This window comes from Denticeps clupeoides, chromosome 15, assembly GCF_900700375.1.
Source record: "Denticeps clupeoides chromosome 15, fDenClu1.1, whole genome shotgun sequence".
In the NCBI taxonomy this organism is placed as follows: Eukaryota; Metazoa; Chordata; class Actinopteri; order Clupeiformes; family Denticipitidae; genus Denticeps; species Denticeps clupeoides.
Window position 1 is genome coordinate 13,978,823 of NC_041721.1, and position 23,544 is coordinate 14,002,366.

Consider the following 23,544-nt stretch of genomic DNA (forward strand, 5'->3'; position numbering starts at 1 on the left):
GCAAATCGATACAACTACAACACGACGGACATTAGACCAGCCCTTTACAGTATTCTCCAAAAACAGACAGTTCCAGACATCAAATCCCACTCAACAACCTTCAAAATGATTCCTTACATGATCGTAAATTCGTAAATTACTTTGAGTAGAAAGAAATCGAGACTACCATGAAGAACATCAGTTAACATTCTCAGTCATCCAGGTGAAATTGTCTGAAAGTTGAGTCCAGGCAACTGGACTTCTTTCTTTAAGGTAGAGACGTTTCAAAGTTCCACAGAACTTTGTCAATCTGAGGGATTGAAATGAAACGTCTCTCCCTTAAAGAAAGAAGTCCAGTTGCCTGGACTCAACTTTCAGACACTGCGGAGTACAGGTTACGTTTATATATATATATATATATACACACACACACACACACACACATTCACTGTAAGAGTTAACAAAAACATTTTAGCATGGGTACATTCATGCACAGAACAGCACAAAACTTTCATTTCTAGGCTACATATTTAATATGTACAGTACAGGCCAAACGTTTGGACACACCTTCTCATTCAATGTGATTTCTTTATTTTCATGACCATTTAGTTTGGTAGATTCTCACTGAAGGCATCAAAACTATGAATGAACACATGTGGAGTTATGTAGTTAACAAAAAGTGGAGACCTGACCTCCACAGTCACCGGACCTGAACCCAATCCAGATGGTTTGGGGTGAGCTGGACCGCAGAGTGAAGGCAAAGGGGCCAACAAGTGCTAAACACCTCTGGGAACTCCTTCAAGACTGTTGAAAAACCATTTCAGGTGACGACCTCTTGAAGCTCATCGAGAAAATGGGCAGCTATTTTGAAGAAACTAGAATATAAAACATGTTTTCACTAATTTCACATTTTTTTGTTAAGTACATAACTCCACATGTGTTCATTCATAGTTTTGATGCCTTCAGTGAGAATCTACCAATGTAAATGGTCATGAAAATAAAGAAAACACATTGAATGAGAAGGTGTGTCCAAATTTTGGCCTTTACTATATGTTAACATAGGAGAAATCATGTGGAATCAGTGGAAAATGACACACATTCAATAGCAATTCATTTTTATTACAAATCAATGCTAAAAATGTATGAATTGAGCCTTTAGGCATGGTATTTGATTGGTTTAACATTTGCCATTTGAGTGAACTGAAAGCAATTTGTGAAAAAGACATTAAGTCCGAACAAACACAACATGAGGTTTAACTGAAAAATCACCAAAACTAGAGAAATGGATTCAAAAAAACTTTTATTAGAACAATACAGCAGATATAAAGAGTCTATTGCAATCATTCACACACTCATGAGAATTTTGTGTGCTTTAAACACTACACACTTCCCAAAAAGCCATGAGAAATAAATTAATAACAATAAAAAATAGAATAAATCAAACTTAAAACTCCCGTTAATGTCTCCATCAACCGAAATTCCTCACTCTATAAGCCAAGGCCTCGATTGGGCTAAGGTTGAAAGTGGTGCCCTGATTTGGACAAGAGAAGAGAGGAAATTCAAAAGCACAGAGAGGAGAGAGGATGGTCACTGATCGCTAAGATTCTGCTGCTCGTCCGATCACCTGAGTTTCTGGAGGAACGCTGTACAAAACCGAGCCAAGCCAAGTGTGGATGGCACTCCAGTGACAAAAACCCACTGCTGATAAAGGTTCCAATCCCGACAGGAGCTGCAGGTTTGGTGCCCTTGGTGAGCTGTGTGGTGTGTGTGTTCCACCAAAGCATAATAACCTCTAAAGCGCATAGTGTCCAACGCTCGATTTTTGGCTTTTTCTCCAACTCAAATAAAATTAGAGGAATACTTTCAAAATACATTTGCGAGGTCCAGGAAAAGAAAAAGCAAACCCATGTTTCTTTGTATATGACGATGATTTATAGCAAAATATAAATGAAAACTGAATTTTGGTATGATCAAACGCACACTTGTCTTGATTTGTATGTTGTTCAGCTGTTAGCCATAAATGGAGGCGGTCACTCCAGATGTCACACAACATGGCACCTTCCTCATCTCACCTCCAGTACGAGCGACTGGACACAAGCTGCTGCTCGTTTACGAGAGCGGCCACCACCAGGGTGGTCACTGCCGGTCAGCAGCTTGTTCCGGACGAGGAGGTCCTGCACTACACCGACAGAAATGAGCACGAAGATTATACTGCTCTGCTCTGAAGAACTATCGGGACTTGCTGAACTATTCAGCGTTACACATCAGGAACAGCCCTTCTCTCCTGGACCACTGACACATCTCGCCCCTTAACATCTTTTGCTTCTAAATGTAGTCTGAGAGGAGACGAACCTCCTAATACCATTCTGATTAAACATGTCATAGAATTATTTTAATATTTTTTGTCTTTTAATATATATTTCATACAAATATATAACCCAAATTTAGAAATCTTATTTACAGAAAGAAAAAGGAAAAGTTTAAAAGCTGCTAATACCGCTTCCCTTCCACACAGATGGGGGGGAAAGAAAAGTCCACATTTCACACATATTTTCCCCTCTTTTGGAATATAACATTTCTCCTCTAATACTCCAGAAGTGTCAGTCTTATAATGTTGAGGAGGACAAACTTCAAAATTCCACTGTAGTGAAAGAAGTCTCAGCCTGTCACCATGGCGCAGAATAATAAAGACCGATGGAAGGGAGAGAGAGTGAGAAAAGAAAGACATAGGTAGTTTATTAAAAAGAGACCTCTGCCATTTATCATTTCCCTTCTCTGTTTGCCCATGCGTATGGGGAGAAGAGGTGCAGCTCACAGCGCTGTGTTGAGGAGCTTGTGCAGCCCCCGGTGGTGTGTCGGCACTGAGGGGGGCGGTTGGGCGCTCACAGGGCACTGTCCTCGGCGCAGCCTCCCCCGGCCGTGTAGCGGAACTCCTGTAGGTTGGAAACGCCGTGGAAATGCACGAACGCCCCCGCAACCACCAGCACGTGGAACAGCTGATGAGAGTGGAACTGCAGGGACGAACGCACAAAAACGTATTGGACTCTGTACCCAACGACCGGCAATCACTAAGCTCAATAACACGCACACTCTTTCAGACACTTCCTCAATATTAACATTTTTATTCTATTTATGTTAATTATCTGTTTGTGTTGTAAATGTGTGTTCATACCCAAATGTCACACTTCCCAGGGAAGAACCTCTCAGGGATACGCGCAGCATACAGGCAGGCTCCTGTGATGTAGAGGAGGGCCATGAGGAAGAGCCAGCCCATCTGGCCTATGGTAGTAGCCTTCAGGAAGCCCTCTGAGATGACAAAGTGCAGCGTGGGGACCACTCCACTCAGACCCAGTCCCACAAACACACCTAAGCCACAGAGAGGAAGACATAAAAACAATGGAACCTGCACGGACACATCTTCCTGACACACGGTTGTAACGCACAGACCCTTACCGGCTCGGACGCCACGGTACTGAGGCGTGGCAAAGAAGTCACACTGTGAGACGGTGATGGCTGAGATGCCCAGGACGCAGATGACTATAAGGTAGATGAAGCAAGGCTGTGGTGAGCAGTAAAAGGAGTAGTATAGCCACGGAACAAAGCTCCCCATGATCAGGAAGGCTATGCCGGAGTAGTCCAACCTACAGAGGGAGAAAAGGGGAACACCTTTATCAGCACGGCCCATACACTCGCTTGGTACACGCGTTGTTGCGCCGTCCATCTGCAGGCCAATTTCACTCAGACTCTAAACACTATTGGCAGCCTGATGAATAATGAGAAGAGAACGAGCACCAAGTCGGCCCTATAGTCCATCACACGAGGCAGACTGTGATAAAGGAATAATCAATACAGCACTGGAGACCCGTGGCTGCGGCCCACCTCTCTGGTTTTATTAGTTGATCTCTACTTTAAGGGGTGCTGTTGAGCGGAGAGTCCTGCAGACTGCGCTTACTTTGAAAAAACCCGGGAGACGCCTTCTGAATGGCAGTAGACCGTGTGGAAGAGCCAGGAGAAGGACAGGCACAGGATAGCACCCAAGAAAAACATCCCAATCACTATCTTCTCTTGGAACGGTGCCACGAAGGATATGTTGGGTCTGAACATGTACACGATCCCCAAACACAAGAAGAACAGGCATCCTGCAAAAGAAAGAAAGAAAGAAGGAAAAAAAAAAAAAAAGAGAGAGAGAGAGAGATATTAACTAAATGTTTCAATAATATAGACTTCTTTCGAGGGTAAAATCATTATCTCATCAGTCAGTCTTTGACAGTGTTCAAAACAAGGTGCCCATTCAAACTCACAGCATTTCTCAGAAGTTAAGCAAATACCACAAGTTTAATGACTTACAAAAAAAACGTGTGAGGTCTTAATGAAAATCCGGAATTTTTATTGATTCTTTGACCTCTGGTCACATGACTGAAAAAAAGATGCGTTATGTTGGAAAAACACAAGGGAAATAAAACGACGTACACGTGAATGCTGGAGGCCAAGTAAGGGCACTAGACGCTGTCTAAGAATCAATAAAACAATCAATACAGCTGTTTGAACCTTAATAACCAGTCTGAAATATGCGCCATATTCACAGACCAGCATAACAAAAAGCCCTTAATGTTTGTTCATTGCCTTATTATATACTTTATTAATTGATTTAAATATAATTCTGGCAGACTGACAATGCTGAGATATTTTTGACCGCTACAGATATTTTTGACCACTAGGGGGCAGAAAGGTAAAGGGAACACAACTAGGAGATTATTAGCTTTTAATAAGCAGATACAGTGCTATCTGGAATTCATTTATTAAGCAGAAGCAGTTGTGGGATGGCTCAATAAAAAACATACAATGATATAATACACTACATGAACAATGCCATTTTTTAAAACTTGTCAAAAACCTAGTCCAAACAACCCAGATTCTCTTTATTTATTTATTTTACATTAACATCACCTTAAAAATCATTTGAGTTTTCAAATAAAATACAGCCTGATGGCAAAGCTTAATTACTGTAATTGCATTCAAAATTCTAGTAGTTTGTGCAATATGTATTCTGCAAAATCTCCAAGAATTTGGCAGTAGAAACAGCTTTATCATTTCACTCATCAGTGGTTACAGCATCTGTTCTGACCACAGCTTCTAGCAGCAGCCTGTTGTGATCAGAGCACTTGTCAGAAGAAAAAAATAAATGTCTTCAGCAAATAAAAATCCTCAAGGATTTCATTTCAGCATATGTCAGAGGTGCATCTGTTAACCAACTGGAACAGCTATTTGCACACTTTGTTCTTTCCCAAGTTTTTAGTTTTAAATGGCCTGGTGCCACAGCTCAACACAGGTACACTTTACTTTCACTACACTACAGCCAAGGTGCAGCAAGAACACATGAGGGTGTGGAAGAGATTTTTAAGGCAGCTGTTAATATGTTTAGTATGATTGTTAGACCTACATATTATTCTATGTGTGTGTGTCCTGTTATTGTGATGATTGTGCATCTCTTACCAAGCAGATGTGTCCAGATGTTGCCTGTCTCTGTGTGGATCCTGAAGATGCTCTTGAAGCAGGCTCTAAAAGAGGGCATGGGCGGCCGGTGCCCATGAACTATGAAGTCATTGTCCTTCAGCCAATCGGGTAGCACGTCATGAGGAAAAAGGCGCCATCTTCCATCCCAAACCTGAGCAGTAAAGGTGGGTAGATGAGTTAAAAGACCCCCTCAACAGAGCCACTCCCTGAAGTCTCCCTCACAGAGCCTTCTACTTATCAAAAGCCGGAGTCATTTAGTCTCTGATTGTAATTACGACGAGCATCTCTGAAGTAATTACCCTTTAAATGAGGGAGGGCAAAGCACAAATTGAAAACTCTCCACGTCCTCCTGGACCAGAGGAATACTCAGGATATGAATTTGACTTTAATTACACAGATTTATAATTCTAGTGCATTAATAGTATTGAGTGGAATTCAGAGCTATTCCCAGCTTCCCTTCCCTGTAAAGCCTTTGTATGAAAAACTGTTAAATAACTACCTGGAAGAAATGAAAACCAGGATAGGATTCAAGATCCAAGATCCATTAATTGGCTCCAAAGTATTTACTTTTTGTTTATACCCCCCTTTCACTATGAACCTTGTTCTGCCCCTCAACACGTATTTTCATGTCCACAGACTTGGCAAAACAGAAATAGAAGTAATGAAGCTAAAATAGCTCCTTCTCTTTTTTGATCTGTTTCTGACAGAGCTAAAATAAATAAATAAATACTAATTTCTACTTTCTGCAAGCACTGTACCTGCCATCTACAGCGCTGCTTCTCTACAGCAGTAAAAAGGAGACAGACACCATTTAAAAAGTCTTGATATAAAAAAAAAGTCTTATTAACATCACACTGATTCAATCACATTGATGAAATGTAAAAATGTACTTGCTAATGTATTTTATTTCATGTGGTTGTGTGAGAGCATTGATATGCCCTACGTTAATATAACATGGTATGATGGAAGATGGTTCAAATTCTACTATAATATAATCTCATACATAACATCTTGCTGGAGCAAGAATAGTGAGTCCAACACATTGAGTGCTTTTGAGTTCTTCTGAGGAAAACAAGCATCAGCATTGCTAAGACTTTTGGGCCACACATTTAAATCAATAGATTATAATTAAGACATTTTTAATAATGTGTGGCACAAACATGTAAAAGGGTTAGGAATAAGCATAATGCTGTTCAAAGGACACTATGGACATCAAGTGGTGCAATTCTGCTGCAACAGACTTGTGCAATCTTACAGCAGGGGTAGGCAGACATTTTGCAACTACTGCATCTCCAAACCAGCAAATAAATGATCAAAATGCAGCATCTTGGGCATTTCATACCAACTTCAATATTAAGGTTGTGAACATTTGTGATGACCACTCCGACTGCACCGGACGCTTCGTAGCGTGTGTGTTTGTGCTTCTGGGCTCACCTTGTGCACAAACTCCTCCATCTTCTCCATGGCATGGTGGGCCTGTAGCAAGGGTGCCATGGCCATAAAGCCTTCATCGGTGTTCCTCTCCTCCACCTCCTCATCTCCCTCCTCCTCTACGGTCTTCTCCATTGCCTCCTGCTCCTCACTCCCCGGCATACTCTGTCAATCCAAGCAGAAAGAAAGCGGTGGTGTTATAAAAGCACCATCTTGGCAAACATGGCCCACAGCACACAGCCATACTAGGCTCTAATTAATATTGCATTGATTTCTGTGACCTCGCATATGGCATTTTTCCAGCAGAAATGCAGAAGGGGATCTGATCCTGCTATACATTTCCCTGTTGTACAGCACACAATTATAACAACAAATCCACAGTGGGGCAGAGGGCTGATCAGATGAATACACCAAACACACAATTATCCATCAGCGGAACTGCAGAGAACACACATCAGCAGCAATGCCAGCACGCTCAGGAAGCACCACCTGTGATTTGAGCAGGAACTGAGGAGAATAAATAGTAAGTAGGTTAAAGAGCAGCAGAACTGGGCTTTAAAATTGTATTTATTTTTTTATTTAAATACCCCGAGTCAATGGACAACAGGTCTATCCCCGTTTGCCTCAACAGACCAGGCGGGGACAGAGTGGAGGTGAAAGGGAAAGCTAGAATAGAGGAACACATTAACAGACCTTACTTAAGCCGCTCAGGACGGTCTACCGGCTCTGCTGGGCGTATCAGTAATGAACATTGACGCGGCATTAGTGCAAATTTGCAGGTGCCACACAGCTTCCCACAGAAGATTAACTTCAAGAGACTAAGCTGTGGGAAACAAAGCCTGAATTGTGTCACCTATGCAGAAGGACAAGGCTAACGTTATCGCTTGCTGTAATATGACCTGGAGGAGGTGGTGTTAGACCACTTGCTCCTACCAGTGGAACCGTGAGGCTGCACAGCAGAACCCGGCTGGGTGCACGGGGAGAGCAGGGGAGGGTGAAAGTGGCTTTCCGGTACATCTGTGCTTGTCAATGATGAGCCTCTCCAATGCATCCTGCTCTATTGACTGAAGGCCCTGTCTGAAAGCTGAGTGGAGGCCACATTCACATTCTTACAGCAGCGTGAGGGCCAAGGACTCATAGAAAGACTCGGCAAGACCCACAAAACACACGTTTAAAAGCACAAAATCATATCGAGAAAAGCATGCAAAATACATAAAAATATAGATTTCTCTTTATGAAGGACAAGCAAGCTGCATCAATCAGTGACATGCTCTAGGTTCTGTATGAGGAACGGAGAAAGCATTTTACTTAACGAAAAAAAAAACAAAAATGACTGCTTCTAAGAAACAAGATAAGGGCCAGATGACCCACACAACTATATTTATAATGCATGACTAACCCTGTGTCCAACATTGGCTGCAAGGCAGAGTGCACACCGTATGTGAGGGAGTGAGTGAGTGAGTGTAGACCATTATTGCCATGTCATGGACTGTTAATCTCCTCAAGGTCTATACACTGTGTTCCACACCAACACTGCAGTACAGGAGTGTAAGTGAAGGTCAACTTCCACCAAACTCATTTCATTATGAACAGATGGTAATAGAGGAAGTTATCTGTAGCATTTATCAGAATCAGAATAGTGTTTATTGGGCAATTATGTAAGTGAACACACACAGGGAACTTGATTTTGCAGGGTTCTACAGTGCGACCAATTTGGTCACGCATACAACCTAATTTTTAAATGGTGCTTCTTAAAAAAAAAAAAAAAAAAAAAAGCCGTTCGGGGAAGTGAAATTTCTGGAAACTCAATGTGGTTTACGCAACAACCAATCATTAGGTCGTGGCATATTCTGAACCAGTCAGCAATCGGGAAAGGTGAGGACCGCCCCCGAGTTTCCGTGGTCCAGATATTCCTGTACTGACCTGAGTCAGACAAGTACAACTGTGCATATACCGGCCAAGCCAGAGTAAAATGATAGAAATTATACACAGAAAAGGCATAACACATCTATAAAACACATGACGTGCAGTGATAAATGTACCGGCCCAGTGTCCCCACTGCCTTCTGCTCCTCAGCAGCAAACAGATCATCAGGCCCAGATCATTATCAAGTTCAAGCCCTGAAAACACTTGCACTTCTAAGTCAGATTTTCTTTAATTTATTTAATTTATCTTGTTTTAATTTCAGCTCAGTGAAGCACTTTAAGCACAAACATATGTTCAAGTAAGTTACCTTTCTTGTAGAATTGTGATTCAAATAAAGAACTTTGCTAACTAGGTTGAAATTAAATAATTTACAAGTCAATATTGCCTATATGCACAGTGGTTTAAAAAAAAAGGGAAAACGTGAACCTGAAAAATGAAAAAAAAAAAAAAAATTAGGGGCACACCAGTGCAAAAAGTTAATATAGAGCCCTGTTTTGGTTGGTGTCTCTCAAGCACAACAGTATAAAACAACGACAATATGTGATCTACACAATTCCTGTGTGTGTGTGTGTGTGTGTGTGTGTGTGTGTGTGTGTGTGTGTGTGTGTGTGTGTGTGTGTGTGAGAGAGAGAGAGACAGCTGCAGGCCTCATCGACCCGGCATGAAAAAGCAAGAGGACAAAAGAACTATCAAAAGGGGGTAGGGGGTGTTATAGAAAGAGAGAGGCATAAAAAAAAGCACACATTCACAAATGACCTAAAGGACATATTTCTGATTTCTAAACAGAGGGGTACGTGCAGTGTGTGAGGCATTGTGAGCATGCAGCATGTCAGTCTCTCCAGGATTTTGCAATGCTGCGTTCATAACATTGCAAATGCAAATCTGCATGGCCTTATAACCTTTCTGGCTCCTGCATGCCACCACTCACTTGTTTGGTTCTGGTTGTAAAGATTCCACTCAGGTGACAAACGAATACATTTTTGTATTGAAATTTTTTATGAAAAAGAAAAAAACATGGGAAATGATTTAAGGTGGTAACAATTCCATAAAAAGCCTGTGAAATCCTGGAGTGAATGGTATGTATGAAGTTAGCTTTTCATGTTAAGAAGAGAGACTCCAAAAAGATCATGGGGTGACAAGAGGGGAGGGGGAAGAAGAAAAGAAAAAAAAAAAAAAAAAAAAAAAAAAAACTCTTTTCATATGTAATTTGCCATCAGGCTACATTGAAGGCAGCAGCTGTGGCTGTAACGGCGCAGAAGCCAGAGGAACACGAACAGGACGCCTTTCAGGAGGCCGTGAAGAGTCAAACCATTCAAGTCCAATTACCCACACAGGCGCGGCCATTTACTCTGCACAAGCACCCTCCTCCCACGTTACGAAGGAGCATAATCAACCACTTACATCACATATTTTAGGCGAGGCGAGGTTTACAGAAACTTTAGATCACAAGTTACAGGTAAAATGGGGTTAGTGCCTTGCTCACATTGCTGCAGCCGCTGTGTTTGTTTGTGCTTCTTCTCTCATAGGCTGCCTTTAGAATAGACAATAAAAGTGTAATGAGAAAGAAAAAAAACAAACAAAAAAACGTCCCAAACGCTATTCGGTGGGTAAATGCACTAAGCACCCACTAGCCACACATACGGTGACGAATACATGGTCGCCCACACATGCAAGTCTGTGCCGCGGCTCCTCTAATAATCTGGACTAACAAATTCACAACAGATGCTCATCAGAATGGCAGCGACAGCGATGACTAAGAAGCTTGGTTCCCACGCGCTTTAAACCAATCAGATCTAAGACTCTCGCCACCTGCTCAAGTGTACGCCTTCAGTCAGCAAAAATGCAAGAGAATTAATAAGCACCCCTCCAAAAACCGTAATGAATTCAGCTCTTTTCAAGCAGATTAAACATCCCACATATGGCACATTAAACTGACACTTCGCTCCTGTATAAAACCACTCTCCGGCAATTAGCAGCGGTTCTGTCCATTCCTCACGCACAAAGACTTTGGCACTGATAACGGCAGCCTGCCAGCCTAACGGGTTTCTATTAAACGACGACATGAGCACTATAAATAGACCCCGTGCACGAGGCTGCGCTCTTCTTCTTTCGGACTCAACCACCGCCTGCATTATGAACAAACAAGGCCGACGGACATGATTAGCTATTGATTTGTTTTCTCCTTGCATTACTCCTACAGACGAAACTCTGATCCCATTAGCCACTGTAATCCAACTCCAAACTGCCGGGGCTCCCACTGGAAGGAGGTTAGGCTGTTCTGATTCGTGTCCTAATCCCACAATGCATCAATTAATGATTAATGACAATGTGACTAACAATGATCTGAATCAGGCTAAAGGATTAGGTTCAAAGAAAACCTAGAAGATGCCACAGAACGTGAACTAATGTATTAATTGTTGCAGCAGAGCAAAATTCTGCTCTGAAAAGGAATTCACACAAAGACTACGGGACTGTTTGATCTGTGGTCAGACACAGATAAGCCAATCTGTACACACACAGCTTTCAGAATTAAAAACTACTACTACTGTTTTCAATATTTGATATTGAACCCAGACACATGTCAGATCAGCCAGTTTAAATGATTCCCTCCCTCAATCTGTGACCTCAAATATTTTAATGGAAAAGGAAAATGATACAGTGGGTCATTTAGTCAAGAGCGGGAAATAACCATGTACAAAATGCAATATACTGCTTCAACCAACTTTACATTACTTTACAGGAAATAATGCAATCAAATTCCCTTTTGTTGAATCTTTAAAATGAAACTTGTTTTCATATGAGCAGGACGATATGCCAGGTGGTTTGATAATGGCCTAACTGCGATGTTTCAATGTAATAGCACATCACATGCAGGGTTTAAAAATGGTCACACCTAAAAATGGGCGAGGCCATTTCACAAAGTTACAGAGGAATGCTGACCACTCCTTTTTAAGAGGCATTTTAGACTAGGTCACATCACGCTCTCTTACCTAACCACTTTAGAGAGCCTAACAGCACGTGAGTGCTATATGTCAAAGGCCACGGCCGACGGGCAGTGTTACCCAACTCCAAGGATTTTTGGAGCACCAGAAACTGGAGTCTTGACTCCAATGGAATGGCATGCCGACAGGGAGTGGAGCTCTCTGGAGTGCCCTGGAGGCTCAGTAGTGTACTCAATGTACAGGCCTTCCACGAATCAATGTTCTGCTGTTTAAAAGGTAGAAGCCAAAATAACCTTCTGGAAAACTACCAGGAAATGCAGACACACAGACACAGGTGACACACCCCATTTGGTTCTCTTGCATTCTCTAAAATAATCAAGACTACGCCTGCACTGGTGGTCATTTAAAAAAAGAAAAGGTCAACCACAGAAGTGCATGAGGCACATTAAACGCACACACACATACAACAAGCATTCAAACTACAAAAACACACACAACGTACATGAGAATACATTTGTATTTTAATGTCATGACTACAGTTACCATTGGCGCCAGTTTCATTCAAGATTGTCATACATGGGTTTGTCCCACCCGGCAATGGTCAATATAGGACGATAAGATAACACGACGAAAAACAAGCCAAAGTCTCAAGGTACTTATTCCTATCAGGTTATGGTCTCACTCTGAGTGTGAGTGTGAGTATGAAACCCAATGCTCTTGTCCTGAGATAAGAGACTCACAGTGAAGGGTTGGAAGCATAACTCAACAGGTTGTACATGATTCGCTAGACAATCTAAAGCCATAGAACACACACTAAACCACATACTTTACATTGATCTAATATCACATATACTGATACTATCTATATTAACTCTTTAGATCCAAAGTTAAATTTAAGTTAATTAATAAGAAAGATTTATTGGTTGAAAATAATGTCATCAATATATATAAGAAAATGTCTCTATCTATCTATAAGAAATAATAATAACAACTAACAAACATAAATTCACAGTAGAACTATGGGAAGGCCCAGCAAGACACACAGCCTTTAACTACAAAGTCCTCAAAAATACACAAGGTTTCCAAGAAACCCCATGTTCCTGTCATTTTTTTAAATGAGAAGTTTATCTGGCCTTACAGACATGGCCCTTGCGTCTAATCACAAATTTGTGACACCGGATGGAGTCACACAACCCCACAATCAGATAAGAGTTGTGCATTTTCAGAAGTGTGTGGAAGAAAGCTGCAGCTATTATAGGGCAAATAAGGGGTTTGGTGCAGCGATTGCAGGGTCTGATTTAGAGCGTGGTCTCTCAGGGCTTCTCTATACTCTCCAATCCACAGAGGCTGAGCCTCCTGACACGCAAGTCAGTGGGTGTCTGCTGAGCAAAACAAACTCTGCATTAAGTCAGCCATGTTGATGCCCCGAAGGCCGGTTAAAGGGGAGCGATCAGCGTGCCGTTTACTGGCCCTTTGAAGATGAAAGCTGCTCAGAAAAAGCCACAGAGAGGACCCTCGTAAGACCAGAGACCTGCTTAGCACTTTGTTTGAGGAGCAGAAGTTGAAAACTAATTAAAAAAAAAAAAAAATGAGTTAACTCTTTTGAACTTCGTGGGCATATTTGGCCGAACTGCGCGCCCCCCTTAACGGTCAGCCTGCCCCTTTCTAAACGTCACATGTTCCATGTGCACTCTCTGCCAAAGCGGTGACCTTTGTACAGACTTACCTCCATGTGCCTCAGCTGAACGCATGTGACGGAGGCCTTTTGGGAGAAGTAAAACCGTAGGTCTCAGGGACAAGCTCCACGCCGTATTTATTCAGGAGCAGGAGGGAAGGTCCTTATATCAGACAGAGGGTGAACTAAACTAAACTAAAATAAACTAAGAGATGAAAATTAATCTCTTACAGTACAAGTTGAATTATGGCCAAACAAAAAAAACAACTATGTTCTTGGTGCTGAAACAGGGGAACTGTTTGGCCACCATATGGTGTGTAATAATGAAATAAATAAATAAATAAACAGAATCCAAATGCAGTTATGCACATGCTATTGCCTATTGGGCACAGTCCCCCAGATATCAGTATAAAAACCACACAGTGCCATAAACAGCACCGCATGCTGTTTTCCCAGAAAAACCAGGGCCATCCTGCAGAGACCGGACTAGATACAAACTTCACTGTAGTAAAAATGTGAGAAATACACCACAGAGCTGAGAGAACCGCAAGACAGAGGAAGAATAAAAAAGAAAGTAGTCAGACTTGGCGAATCTCTTGGGAACAGGAAGTGGTAAAATGCCATCCCACTGAGGCAGTCTGAGTGTCCCTCAAGGGGGATCATTTTAACTTATACATACGCCTACCAGACAGAGGATTTCATATGTGCATGAATTGCTGAAGTTCACTCTTTCTATCCATTTCGTCACGCTACCGCCTCAGCTTGGCTGCACCCCGGTCGCTTGTGGTCACCACACCGGCTCCAAACCTGCATGTGCCAAACTCAATGCGGGATGCTGCCTTCTGTGCCAATCAGCATGCGGAAAGCAGGTACACATCAGACACAGAGTGTGTACCAGTCAATACCGCAATTAAGAGGAACATAGGAGTAGACACACACACACACACAGACAATTATCTAGTCGGTAGTAATTACCACTAAAGAACATTGAACTGAGAATGTCACTAAATTACATTTACGAAAGACTGCATGTCCCACAGTCCAGCTTGGTGGATGTAGGTGAAAGGTTAAACTGATGATCTATTTACTCGCCTTGTGTGTAAGTAAGTCTGGCCGGGCCTGCATAACCACAACCCTGTTAGTTAGAGTTCTTATGAAGAGGCCAGGAAGTAATGACAGGAGCTCCTGATGCAAATGTTGTGCAAATATATGTTTTTAACTGGGACGGCAGTCAGCCATTCTTAAAACCCTACACCACCATGAAAGAAGAACTATTGACAGGGTGTGGTGTTCCATTACGTACAGCCTAATTTGACTAGAGGCACAGAGAGAAGTTGGGTTGTTTTAAATATATATTCTTACACTCCGTTTCAATACCCACTATGTCAATCCTCACTGTTCGAACTAAAAATCAAATGTGAAACCTACCGGTTCAGTTCTCATAGCTGCCATGGTAAAAGTAAAAAGGTAAACCTCACTGTCCTTTGGACGTGATAAACGGGGCAAAACATACACCACTCGTTTTTTAACAGTCTGGTCCTGAGACAAGACCTTTCGATAGAGACATACCCACAAGCACTTTACACCTCTTCACATATCTAAAAACTCTGTGTTGACCACCATTGCCAGCTGCAGAGCCTGAGGCAGGAGCTTCAATAACTCTGGTCTCCTGGGCAAGGAGGGAATTCATAAAGCAGCCAGAGACAAACAGGCAGAGAGTAAAAGAAAAGAGATGGAAACACATAAGTGAAAAAAAAAAACGAGAGTGGGGAAAAAAAAAAAAAAATCCTCAACCGTTGACAGATCAGTTTACACATCCTGTCTGGCCAAATCACACCACGACTGCCGGCGGCCAACCAGAGCACAGACACCAAACTCAACATCGATAAGGCGGCATAGGGTTACGCCACCTGAACTTCCAGGCCAAAACTCAATGCCGGAGTCCAATCCACTTTTCTTTATCTGTCTGCTGGTGTCAGGGAGCAACCACAAAACAAATACGTGGACTTCAACTGAATAAAGCAGAGTTCTTGCGCGCCTCATATAAAATGTCCTTCTGGATTATCAGACAGGGAAGCACACAGACAGACGGCGATGTGAGAAAGTAAGAGTGACTTTCCTCAACGTGAGAGACACACACGCGAGTCTGGTTTAAATCCTCCAAGCCTTTCCAAACCAATCAAACCAGCATTTAGCAAACAGGATTAAAGCATTCCGAATCCTACACAATCCAACAAGTCTTGTGCCTCAACAAGAGTCAGAGAAGCAATCGCTCACTCACACACAGAACCACATGTTTGAACTATTCTTAAACGAGACTCTATCTTATCTAGGCTTCAGCTGCTGTGTAGATGCCCTCTCCCTGTAATAAAATCCCAAACTAGCAGTATTTGCCTAATACTTATCAAATAAGTCGAGACCCGGGGCGGGATATATTGGCTGTGTGTGTGTGTGTGTGTGTGTGTGTGTGTGTGTGTGTGTGTGTGTGTGTGTGTGTGTGTGTGTGTGTGTGTATAAATATAGGCAATTCTGATTTAAAGTGCTGATAATGAGCAGAATGAGGTAGTAAGGTGTGAGAGACCGGTCATTTTATATGACGACACTCCGAAGATGAACTTATTTAAAGTCAGTGTGCAAATGCTGACAAATGCTGACCTCTGCACAAGTCACGGGTGTAAAGGTATACTCCTAAATCACCGCATGTGTGTTTTCCGCAGAGTGGTTTCATTTCCAGTTCATAAGAAAGACTGATGTGAAAACCTGGGTCACACATTCGTTTAGCTAAAAGGTGCTTTTTATCTCAAAACGCAGACAGCAGCGGTTGTGAGAAATGTAGATATTTTATAAGCTCCTGCTGTACTAAGGATAACTTCAAACATACATAACGTTATTGAAATTTTCCTTAACAATTATGATAAATGGAAGGAACTTGGAAAGTGGGAAAACTGGAGAACTGGAGTTCTTACCCCATTGTGTGGGGGCTGTTCGCTGTTGAGGTCAGCTTTTCTTGAGGGCGTGGTAGCATGATGCTCATGTGGGCTCATGGGGGACCGGTCACCGTTCGCGATGGCAGTGGCAGCACCGGTCCGGTGTCTCAGGGCTGAGGCTGTGCCCCCACCCTCACTCAGCTCCTCTGTGTCCAGCTTGAGTTTTGTTCTCTCAATGGCTTCTTCTCTTTCTCACAGTCACTCTCTCACAGACAGATACAGATACACATACATACACACACTCACACACACACACACACACACACACGCACACGCACCCCACAGAAGCTCAGGTCTGGCTGAGTTCTGGTGGACACTGAATCTTGATTCACGACACTCCTCCAAGGCACAATGTGCGCATCAAACCTGGAAGAAAGAAACAAGTATTTAAAGTCAATAATACATACAAAAAAAAAAAAAAACAAAAAAAAAACACACACGCACACAGAAACAACACATACATAACACTGCACAACTGAGGCATTGTGCTCAATGAAAGGAGCACAAAGGGGCTTAACTTCAAAGTGGAAAACTTTGCAAAGTGTGTCGAAAGAGAACAAATTGCCACTGTGCCTGGATGTGATCAGCAGCAGTCTGAGATCAAGTCATACCTCAGCCAAGATCAACCAGTGAGCTGGGGCTAAATACGGAGTCTGAAAGGGTCAGACCAGGCGGTCCGGCCATAGTGCTGGCTCTTGAAAGGCTGCCGAACGTGGGGACATTAACCACTCACTGCGGACGGTCAGCCAACTGGGAGGCAGGACAAGCTGTTCTTTTTCGCAACGACAGGATGGGCAACAGCCAATGCTTTCAAATTTCTTGGATTGTGTGTTCATGGATGAGTTATCCCTTAGAGTTCAAGGAAACCAAACATGTGAAGAACATTCATGAGCACAAAACCACCTTTGACATTTAATTTAGAAATTCTTAAGCGCGTTGAGCAGACAAAAAATAAAACCGTAATGGATCAAACCTAAGAATCAAGTAAATCCTACTGGTTTCATGCCATTTGAATTATTAATCATTAATTAAAACTTGCCAATGCAATAAAATACATACAAACTTAATCAAAAGAGAAACATTTAATACTGAATATGTTTCCATAAATGCATTCAGTAAAGTACCCTGTCACCCTACATAAAACATCATGTATTCAGAAACAAAATATTTTTTAAATGTTTGTAGAAAACAGCAGTGTCGTATCATCATTTGGTACAGAGGAGTAATTCACATGTGAAAAATCATTCTGAATTAACCAGAAAAAAAATTCTGCTCTGTTTTTCTGAATTAATTCATTATTTTTCTCATGTGGATGCACTGTGCCTCTGTAGGGTTAATAAGATGTCACCCTCATGGGAGTATGAATCATTTCATTTTTTATACACCATAAATGTATTCTGAAATGTTCTCCAATTATTTTATTAATATGGTTTGGACATAAACTGGATTTATCTGTAAGCATTATTTTTGAATTGTGAGTAGGTATTGCATTTACAACTAACACAGAGGTTACAATACATACTGTGTAATAAAAGAAAGATATGTAATGCTGAATTAAAATATAAAAGCTTTTAAAGCAGTTGTTTTAAGCACCATAGGTAGATCCCCTAATGTATGATTACAGTAAGCAGCGCTCTTATTACATTTTCAGATTAATGTCATTAGTATTGTAGAGTTCACATGACCACTATGTAGAAAGGGCTGGTCGTTGGTCACATGGGTCACCACCATAAGGTCACATCATGATATTAATGCTGAGCAGCCGTAAACATGTGAATCCATATTCACATATTCCCCAGAAAACAAGAGGACAAAAACAAACAAAAAAAAAATACGAACAAGCAGGAAGCAGAATGTTTCTGAAGCTGAACAATGCTCACTAAAAACAAGACAGTCTGTGCTGCTTATATTGGCCTTCCCCCTCTCTGGAAGGGCATGTTCTGCATGCCATAAAACCGGACCTCCATCAGGTTTTACCACTAGTCATTCAAAAGTGGAAAACCCAGAAAGTTGATACTGTTTCTGAACATCAGATCTGCGCTAAAACTGCGGGTGAAGAGAGAACAATGGTCACATGAAATTTATTTCCCTCTTTTTCAGAAGCAGGGCTGCAGGAGATAAGAAGCGACATGGAAAGTCTTTCAAGTACAGTAACAGCCATCCAGCGAACATCCAGCTAACAAACAGCGGTCCTTGGTGATCTTGTCAGATTCATAACTCAGAGGAATGATATTTATACATATATCACGCACATTTATATATACAGAAAGTATAAGAACTTCCATTCCACCACAAGGCCCCAACCAGTCCCCCACTGCCCCAGTCTCAGCATAAGTGGTAAATGCTAAATATGGCAAAAATGGAGTCATTATGGCAACATGACCTTGTAACGGCCAATGAGAAATATGGTTACTTGCAGGGTAAAAGCAGGTGGTGCTGGTATTACAATGTTACAAGAACAGGCACATCCAGTCTTCAGCAAATATAAAAAGTGATGCAACAAGTGATAAGACAACTGGCTCATCCTGACAAATTTAAAATTATACTACTTAAAACGCAACCCCCCCCCCCCCTATTTTATTCAAGTAGAAGTCTACAAATTTCATGTACTTGAAAACAGAGCCCTAATTTAGGAATTATATTGAATGAAATCCTGTAAAAACTATGTGCAGCTGCAAAGAATAGTATTGAATTTAGGTTGTGTAAAAAAAATTTCCTCTGCTTAAATCAGGCAAACACACTTTTTTTTCTAGACAGATCCAGATCATTTTGGAGCTGACAGACGTTCATCTGTGTGAACAAAAGTGACACGTCTGTTGAGGACCAATCAGACAAATTACAAAGGTTAAGAGTAATATTTTCATTATTCTCAATTAATCCCATGGGTGATTCATCTGGGTAACCTACACAAAGTTCTCCACTGGATTTTTATGGCATTACAAATTTTTAATAAAGAAAAAAGCAATTCTTACGGACCATGGCAGTGTTTGTGACTGGCTGCTGGCTGGAGGGACTGAGAAACTGGGAGGTGACAACACAACACTGGGCTTTTGTTCCTTCTGCAGCAGCATCATAAGACCTGGCAGGACTCTAATCTCTGGATTAGATGGGTATAGTGGGTCATAAGGGGACATCCCCCTCAACACACACAGAGTACAGGCCAATAATAAAACAAAGCACACACAAATGCTTTAAAATAGAAATAAAAAGCATATCATTGCCTGTCAGCAACACAGCATTCACACAGCACTCATGCAAAAGACACACACCACTGACATACATTGCAGCACGTGCATCAATCCAGCCAAGGGCAACTGGAGGAGCATTTATCTGCAAAGAGGCCAATCAACAGTAATGGGCTGTGAAAACTGCTGGAGTCCTAAAAAAATCGTACAAAGAATGAAACCGTATTGCCTGGACAATAAAACTGGATATGCATCGCGCAATGCAGGACAGCTGTAAAAGAGTGAAGATGTCTGTGAAGATGATTATTTTCACTCTGAATCTTACCTTCTTAACAATAATAAAAAAACAGTCTGTCAAAATAGATCCTGCAAATAAAAGGGCTCATGAGCATGGCATAGTGATAAGTTAGTAATACTTTATTAGATGAGAAAAATTGTAAAAAGTACAGGTGAGGAATAACGGTCAGCAGGTAAAGAAAATAAATTTAAACGCAGCAGAAGAGAGAATGTAAACAATACTTACAATTCAAAAAAGAAACTATTGTTTTTTTTTTTTTTTTTAAATGTAACCACTGAATGCACTACATTGTAAGAAATAAACATAATAAAGGCAATTGGTCAATACCACACTGGGAGCCAGTATCATTCTTTTAAAACCTCAAGGTGATACCAATAACACCACGAGGTACACACCACAGCTTCAGCCTCATCAGAAACATGCTGATCGGCCTCTGTGTTCAGTTGGTGCTATGTTCTTTAATATCCACAAAGTCCCTGACTAAAGCAAATACCGTCTGATGATGAATTCATTTTGGTTGGACAGAGCACATCCACCTGCAGAAATCCTTTCAAATCCAATGTGGCGGCACTGCAATCCTATGCCCTTGAAGCAATGATCAGGGTGAGTGAAGTAAGTGGGGTGGAGCCAAGGAAGGCCACCCTCCACACAATTTCAACACAATTAGTGGCAACACAAAACAGACTACAGCACCCCATTCCTCCTTTGTGAACATATGCACCCAAACAGGTTTCAACTGGGAGGGTCTCCACCTCATCCGAGTTGCATCAGCAGTTCTCAGTGAAGTGATTGTCATTGTGAAGCACAGCACATATTGACACAACGAAATGTGCCAACTGCATTTAACCAATCACCCTTGTTGAGCAGTGGCATGACAGGTGCTCGGGGAGCAAGGTCCTTACCCCCTAGGCCACCACTGCCGCCCAGTATATGGTTTGGAATCAAGACAAAGAGATACAAACACACACCTTAAAGACACAGGAGCAAACCTTACCATTTACACGTCATGTTGGCTCGGGTATGTATTGCATGTACTGACCTCAGACTCATAAGAGGATAATAACCCGCTGACCCCCCAAAACACCGCGTACCTGCAGGCAGGGGGGTGTGATAAGAGCCGAACTTTATCTGTAGCAACTTGCCTGTTTACAGGAACGTCTCACAACTACGAGACCCTGACATCATCCGGGTCACCGCAAACTCAGTCACACTCCACATCATTATCCAACTATTATCTGCCATAAAACAGACATACAGATGTTGATGTAGATATGATAGACGTGATACGTAGATAAGCGTTGTCCTGGTGCCTTTTATGGATGAAATTTACAGTCTGGCTTTAAGATAGAGGCCATAAAAATAGGTAAAAAGTCAAGGAGAACAGTCACGTGGCATATATATTTAGAAAAAAATTTGCACCAGGTCAGCGACAAAATATGAAAAGCACTCCCATTAGGTGAACTAGCAGTTAACAGCAACTAGTGTATTTTAATTTTAAAAGGTGTATTTAATAAAATAGGGTGAAGAGGGTGGTTTTTTTTTGGTTTCAGGGCAACTTTTTCGCAGCGTCATGACTGTACCATATCCGCCAAGTATTCAAAAAGGCTTTTAAAAACCATTAACTGATAGCAAAAGTATTTCCTAAACCCAAGATAACGCTGATTGTTACATGCAATACGAAGGGCGGTAACGTAAAAAAAACGAGTGGATATAAAATGTGTTGTACAACACGTTTTGGTCTAAACAAAGAAAAGCGACCACCGACTCACACGCGTCAAAACGCCCGCTGGCGGGGAGGGAAAAAAAAAAACAAAAAAAAACATGACAACGGGATGACAGACGCTTTGACAAGCGGGCGACATGGAACTTACTGTCCCACGCGACCAGCCGGCGGACGGCGAGCTTGTTTACACCGGCCGTGGGCACAGGACAAGGCGCTAGCGCCGCTGTCAACACTTCTAAACGCGGGCTGCCAGTCCAAGATGGCACGGGGGCTCTGAAGCGGAGTTTCAAACATCGCGGCGGCCCTCGTTCCGCCGTCTCCGCGCGTAAAACTACTTGGCGTGCGTGTTTACGTGCGCCTCAGACCGGCAGACCGCTGACGGGAACGTCCGCTCGGCTTAGCCAGCTAGCTTGTTAGAAGTACAGTCGCTATGCTACTCGGGGAAAAAAACACACAGACTGCCGCGTAAAAAGAAGTACAAGACGAAAACTGAGAGAAAGACAAGGCTACGCGGTGCCGTAAATGGGGTGTTTCTTTTTCTTTTTCTTTACCTGGAAAGGTGGCAGCGAGACGCTGTCCTCAAAGTTCGCCTTGTTACAAGAGTTGGTACCACGACTCAGCCGAACCTCCCGACTCGTTTCATTGCGTCCCTCCGCTCTGACTCGCCTTTACCTGATTCCGTCAAGTCGTAGCTGGACGGTTTGTGTGACGAGCCTCGCGTGAGGGCGGAGTGACCAATGAAAACGCGTCGATCTGGCCACGTGGGTAAAAGGCCGCCCACGAAACGGCACCAAAACTGCAAGGGTTTAGAGGAGTTGTAGTTTTCCAGTTGTTTTTCGCGTTTCACGAACACAAAAAGAAAGATGACATTCCGCATTTCTGCTTAGAAATCGCTCCAAAAGATTGTGATGATCAGCATTTAATATGCATTACATCCTATTTAATTACCTAAGAAATCTATTTATTAATTTGATTACTTTGATATATTTGTAAATGTTACTTAGGATACAAAAACATTCTCAAATGTACTAAAAAAAACTAATAATCAGAATTTTTTTTATTAGGGTCTTAGCAGATTTTTATAGACCTAACAAGAAAACATCTGGAATTTGGCTATACAAAAAGACCCAGTATGGGGTGATGAGGGCAAATGGTGAACAAACGTATCCATTATCCCTTTAGTGACTTTTAGTGAACATGCGAAGGAGCTTCCAGGTCAACCAGTAAACAAACAGACATAACCACTTCTGACCATGGTTCAATATCTACTGCCTGGACGGGAAGCAGATGTCAGGTAAGGGCATGCACTTAGCCACCACCCTCCTGTCACTTGGAAACCCAGCCAAATTCTAGTTCATTTTGATATCCAGCCAAATCCAGCGGGATGCCCACTAATGCTGTGTGGGCTTAGATGCCAAGCACGCACGTGATGTCTTTAACTAGGCAGGACATTACCTGAAAATCCTTAATGCAACAAAGGTGAGACCGTACAGGTCAAACTTGTCCAAACAAGTTTCAGACAGTGTAAATAGTGACCACTTGACCATCGACACATGAATGCTGCGCGATGCGGTGTAAAATATTTGTTAGGGTGGAGGAGCTGCCCAAAGAGTATCACAAACCCCAAAAGGCTTCTCATTGAAACTCAAATCCTGTCGAACAGAAAATTTGCAAATGCAGAGCACTAGCACCTTTCATGTGAAAAAACAGCATTAAAATGTATTCAATGAAATTATTCAATAAACTATGACATGTACTAAAATACAGATATAACTACAGTCATGTGATCTTAAATTGTGCTCATACTTCATTCTACTGCATGGACATTCATTTATAAGAGGTCAGAAGGTTAGCGCTGAAACCACTGAATAGAAGAATTTGGCC

General features: G+C 42.0%; 1 protein-coding gene across 4 annotated transcripts; it reads right to left on the reverse strand.

Annotated features, from left to right (window-relative positions):
- Positions 1–1,262: 1,262 nt before the first annotated feature.
- adipor2 (adiponectin receptor 2) lies at positions 1,263–22,348 on the reverse strand. 4 transcript variants are annotated; one of them, XR_003742596.1, is made up of 9 exons: positions 22,212–22,348; positions 16,434–16,820; positions 6,928–7,089; positions 5,473–5,644; positions 3,932–4,118; positions 3,433–3,620; positions 3,152–3,345; positions 2,795–2,990; positions 1,263–2,642 (listed from the first exon to the last, which is right to left on the reverse strand). XR_003742596.1 is itself a non-coding variant. In XM_028955475.1 (8 exons), the coding sequence occupies exons 2-8, from the start codon at positions 16,509–16,511 to the stop codon at positions 2,862–2,864; spliced, it is 1,110 nt and encodes a 369-aa protein (XP_028811308.1). In that variant the 5' UTR covers positions 16,512–16,820; positions 22,212–22,348; the 3' UTR covers positions 1,263–2,861. The 4 variants fall into 4 exon arrangements, 3 of the variants coding, with proteins under 3 accessions (XP_028811308.1, XP_028811310.1, XP_028811309.1); XM_028955475.1 differs by having other exon boundaries at positions 1,263–2,990; XM_028955477.1 differs by lacking the exon at positions 22,212–22,348 and adding an exon at positions 19,965–19,985 and having other exon boundaries at positions 1,263–2,990.
- Between the last annotated feature and the right edge of the window lie 1,196 nt (positions 22,349–23,544).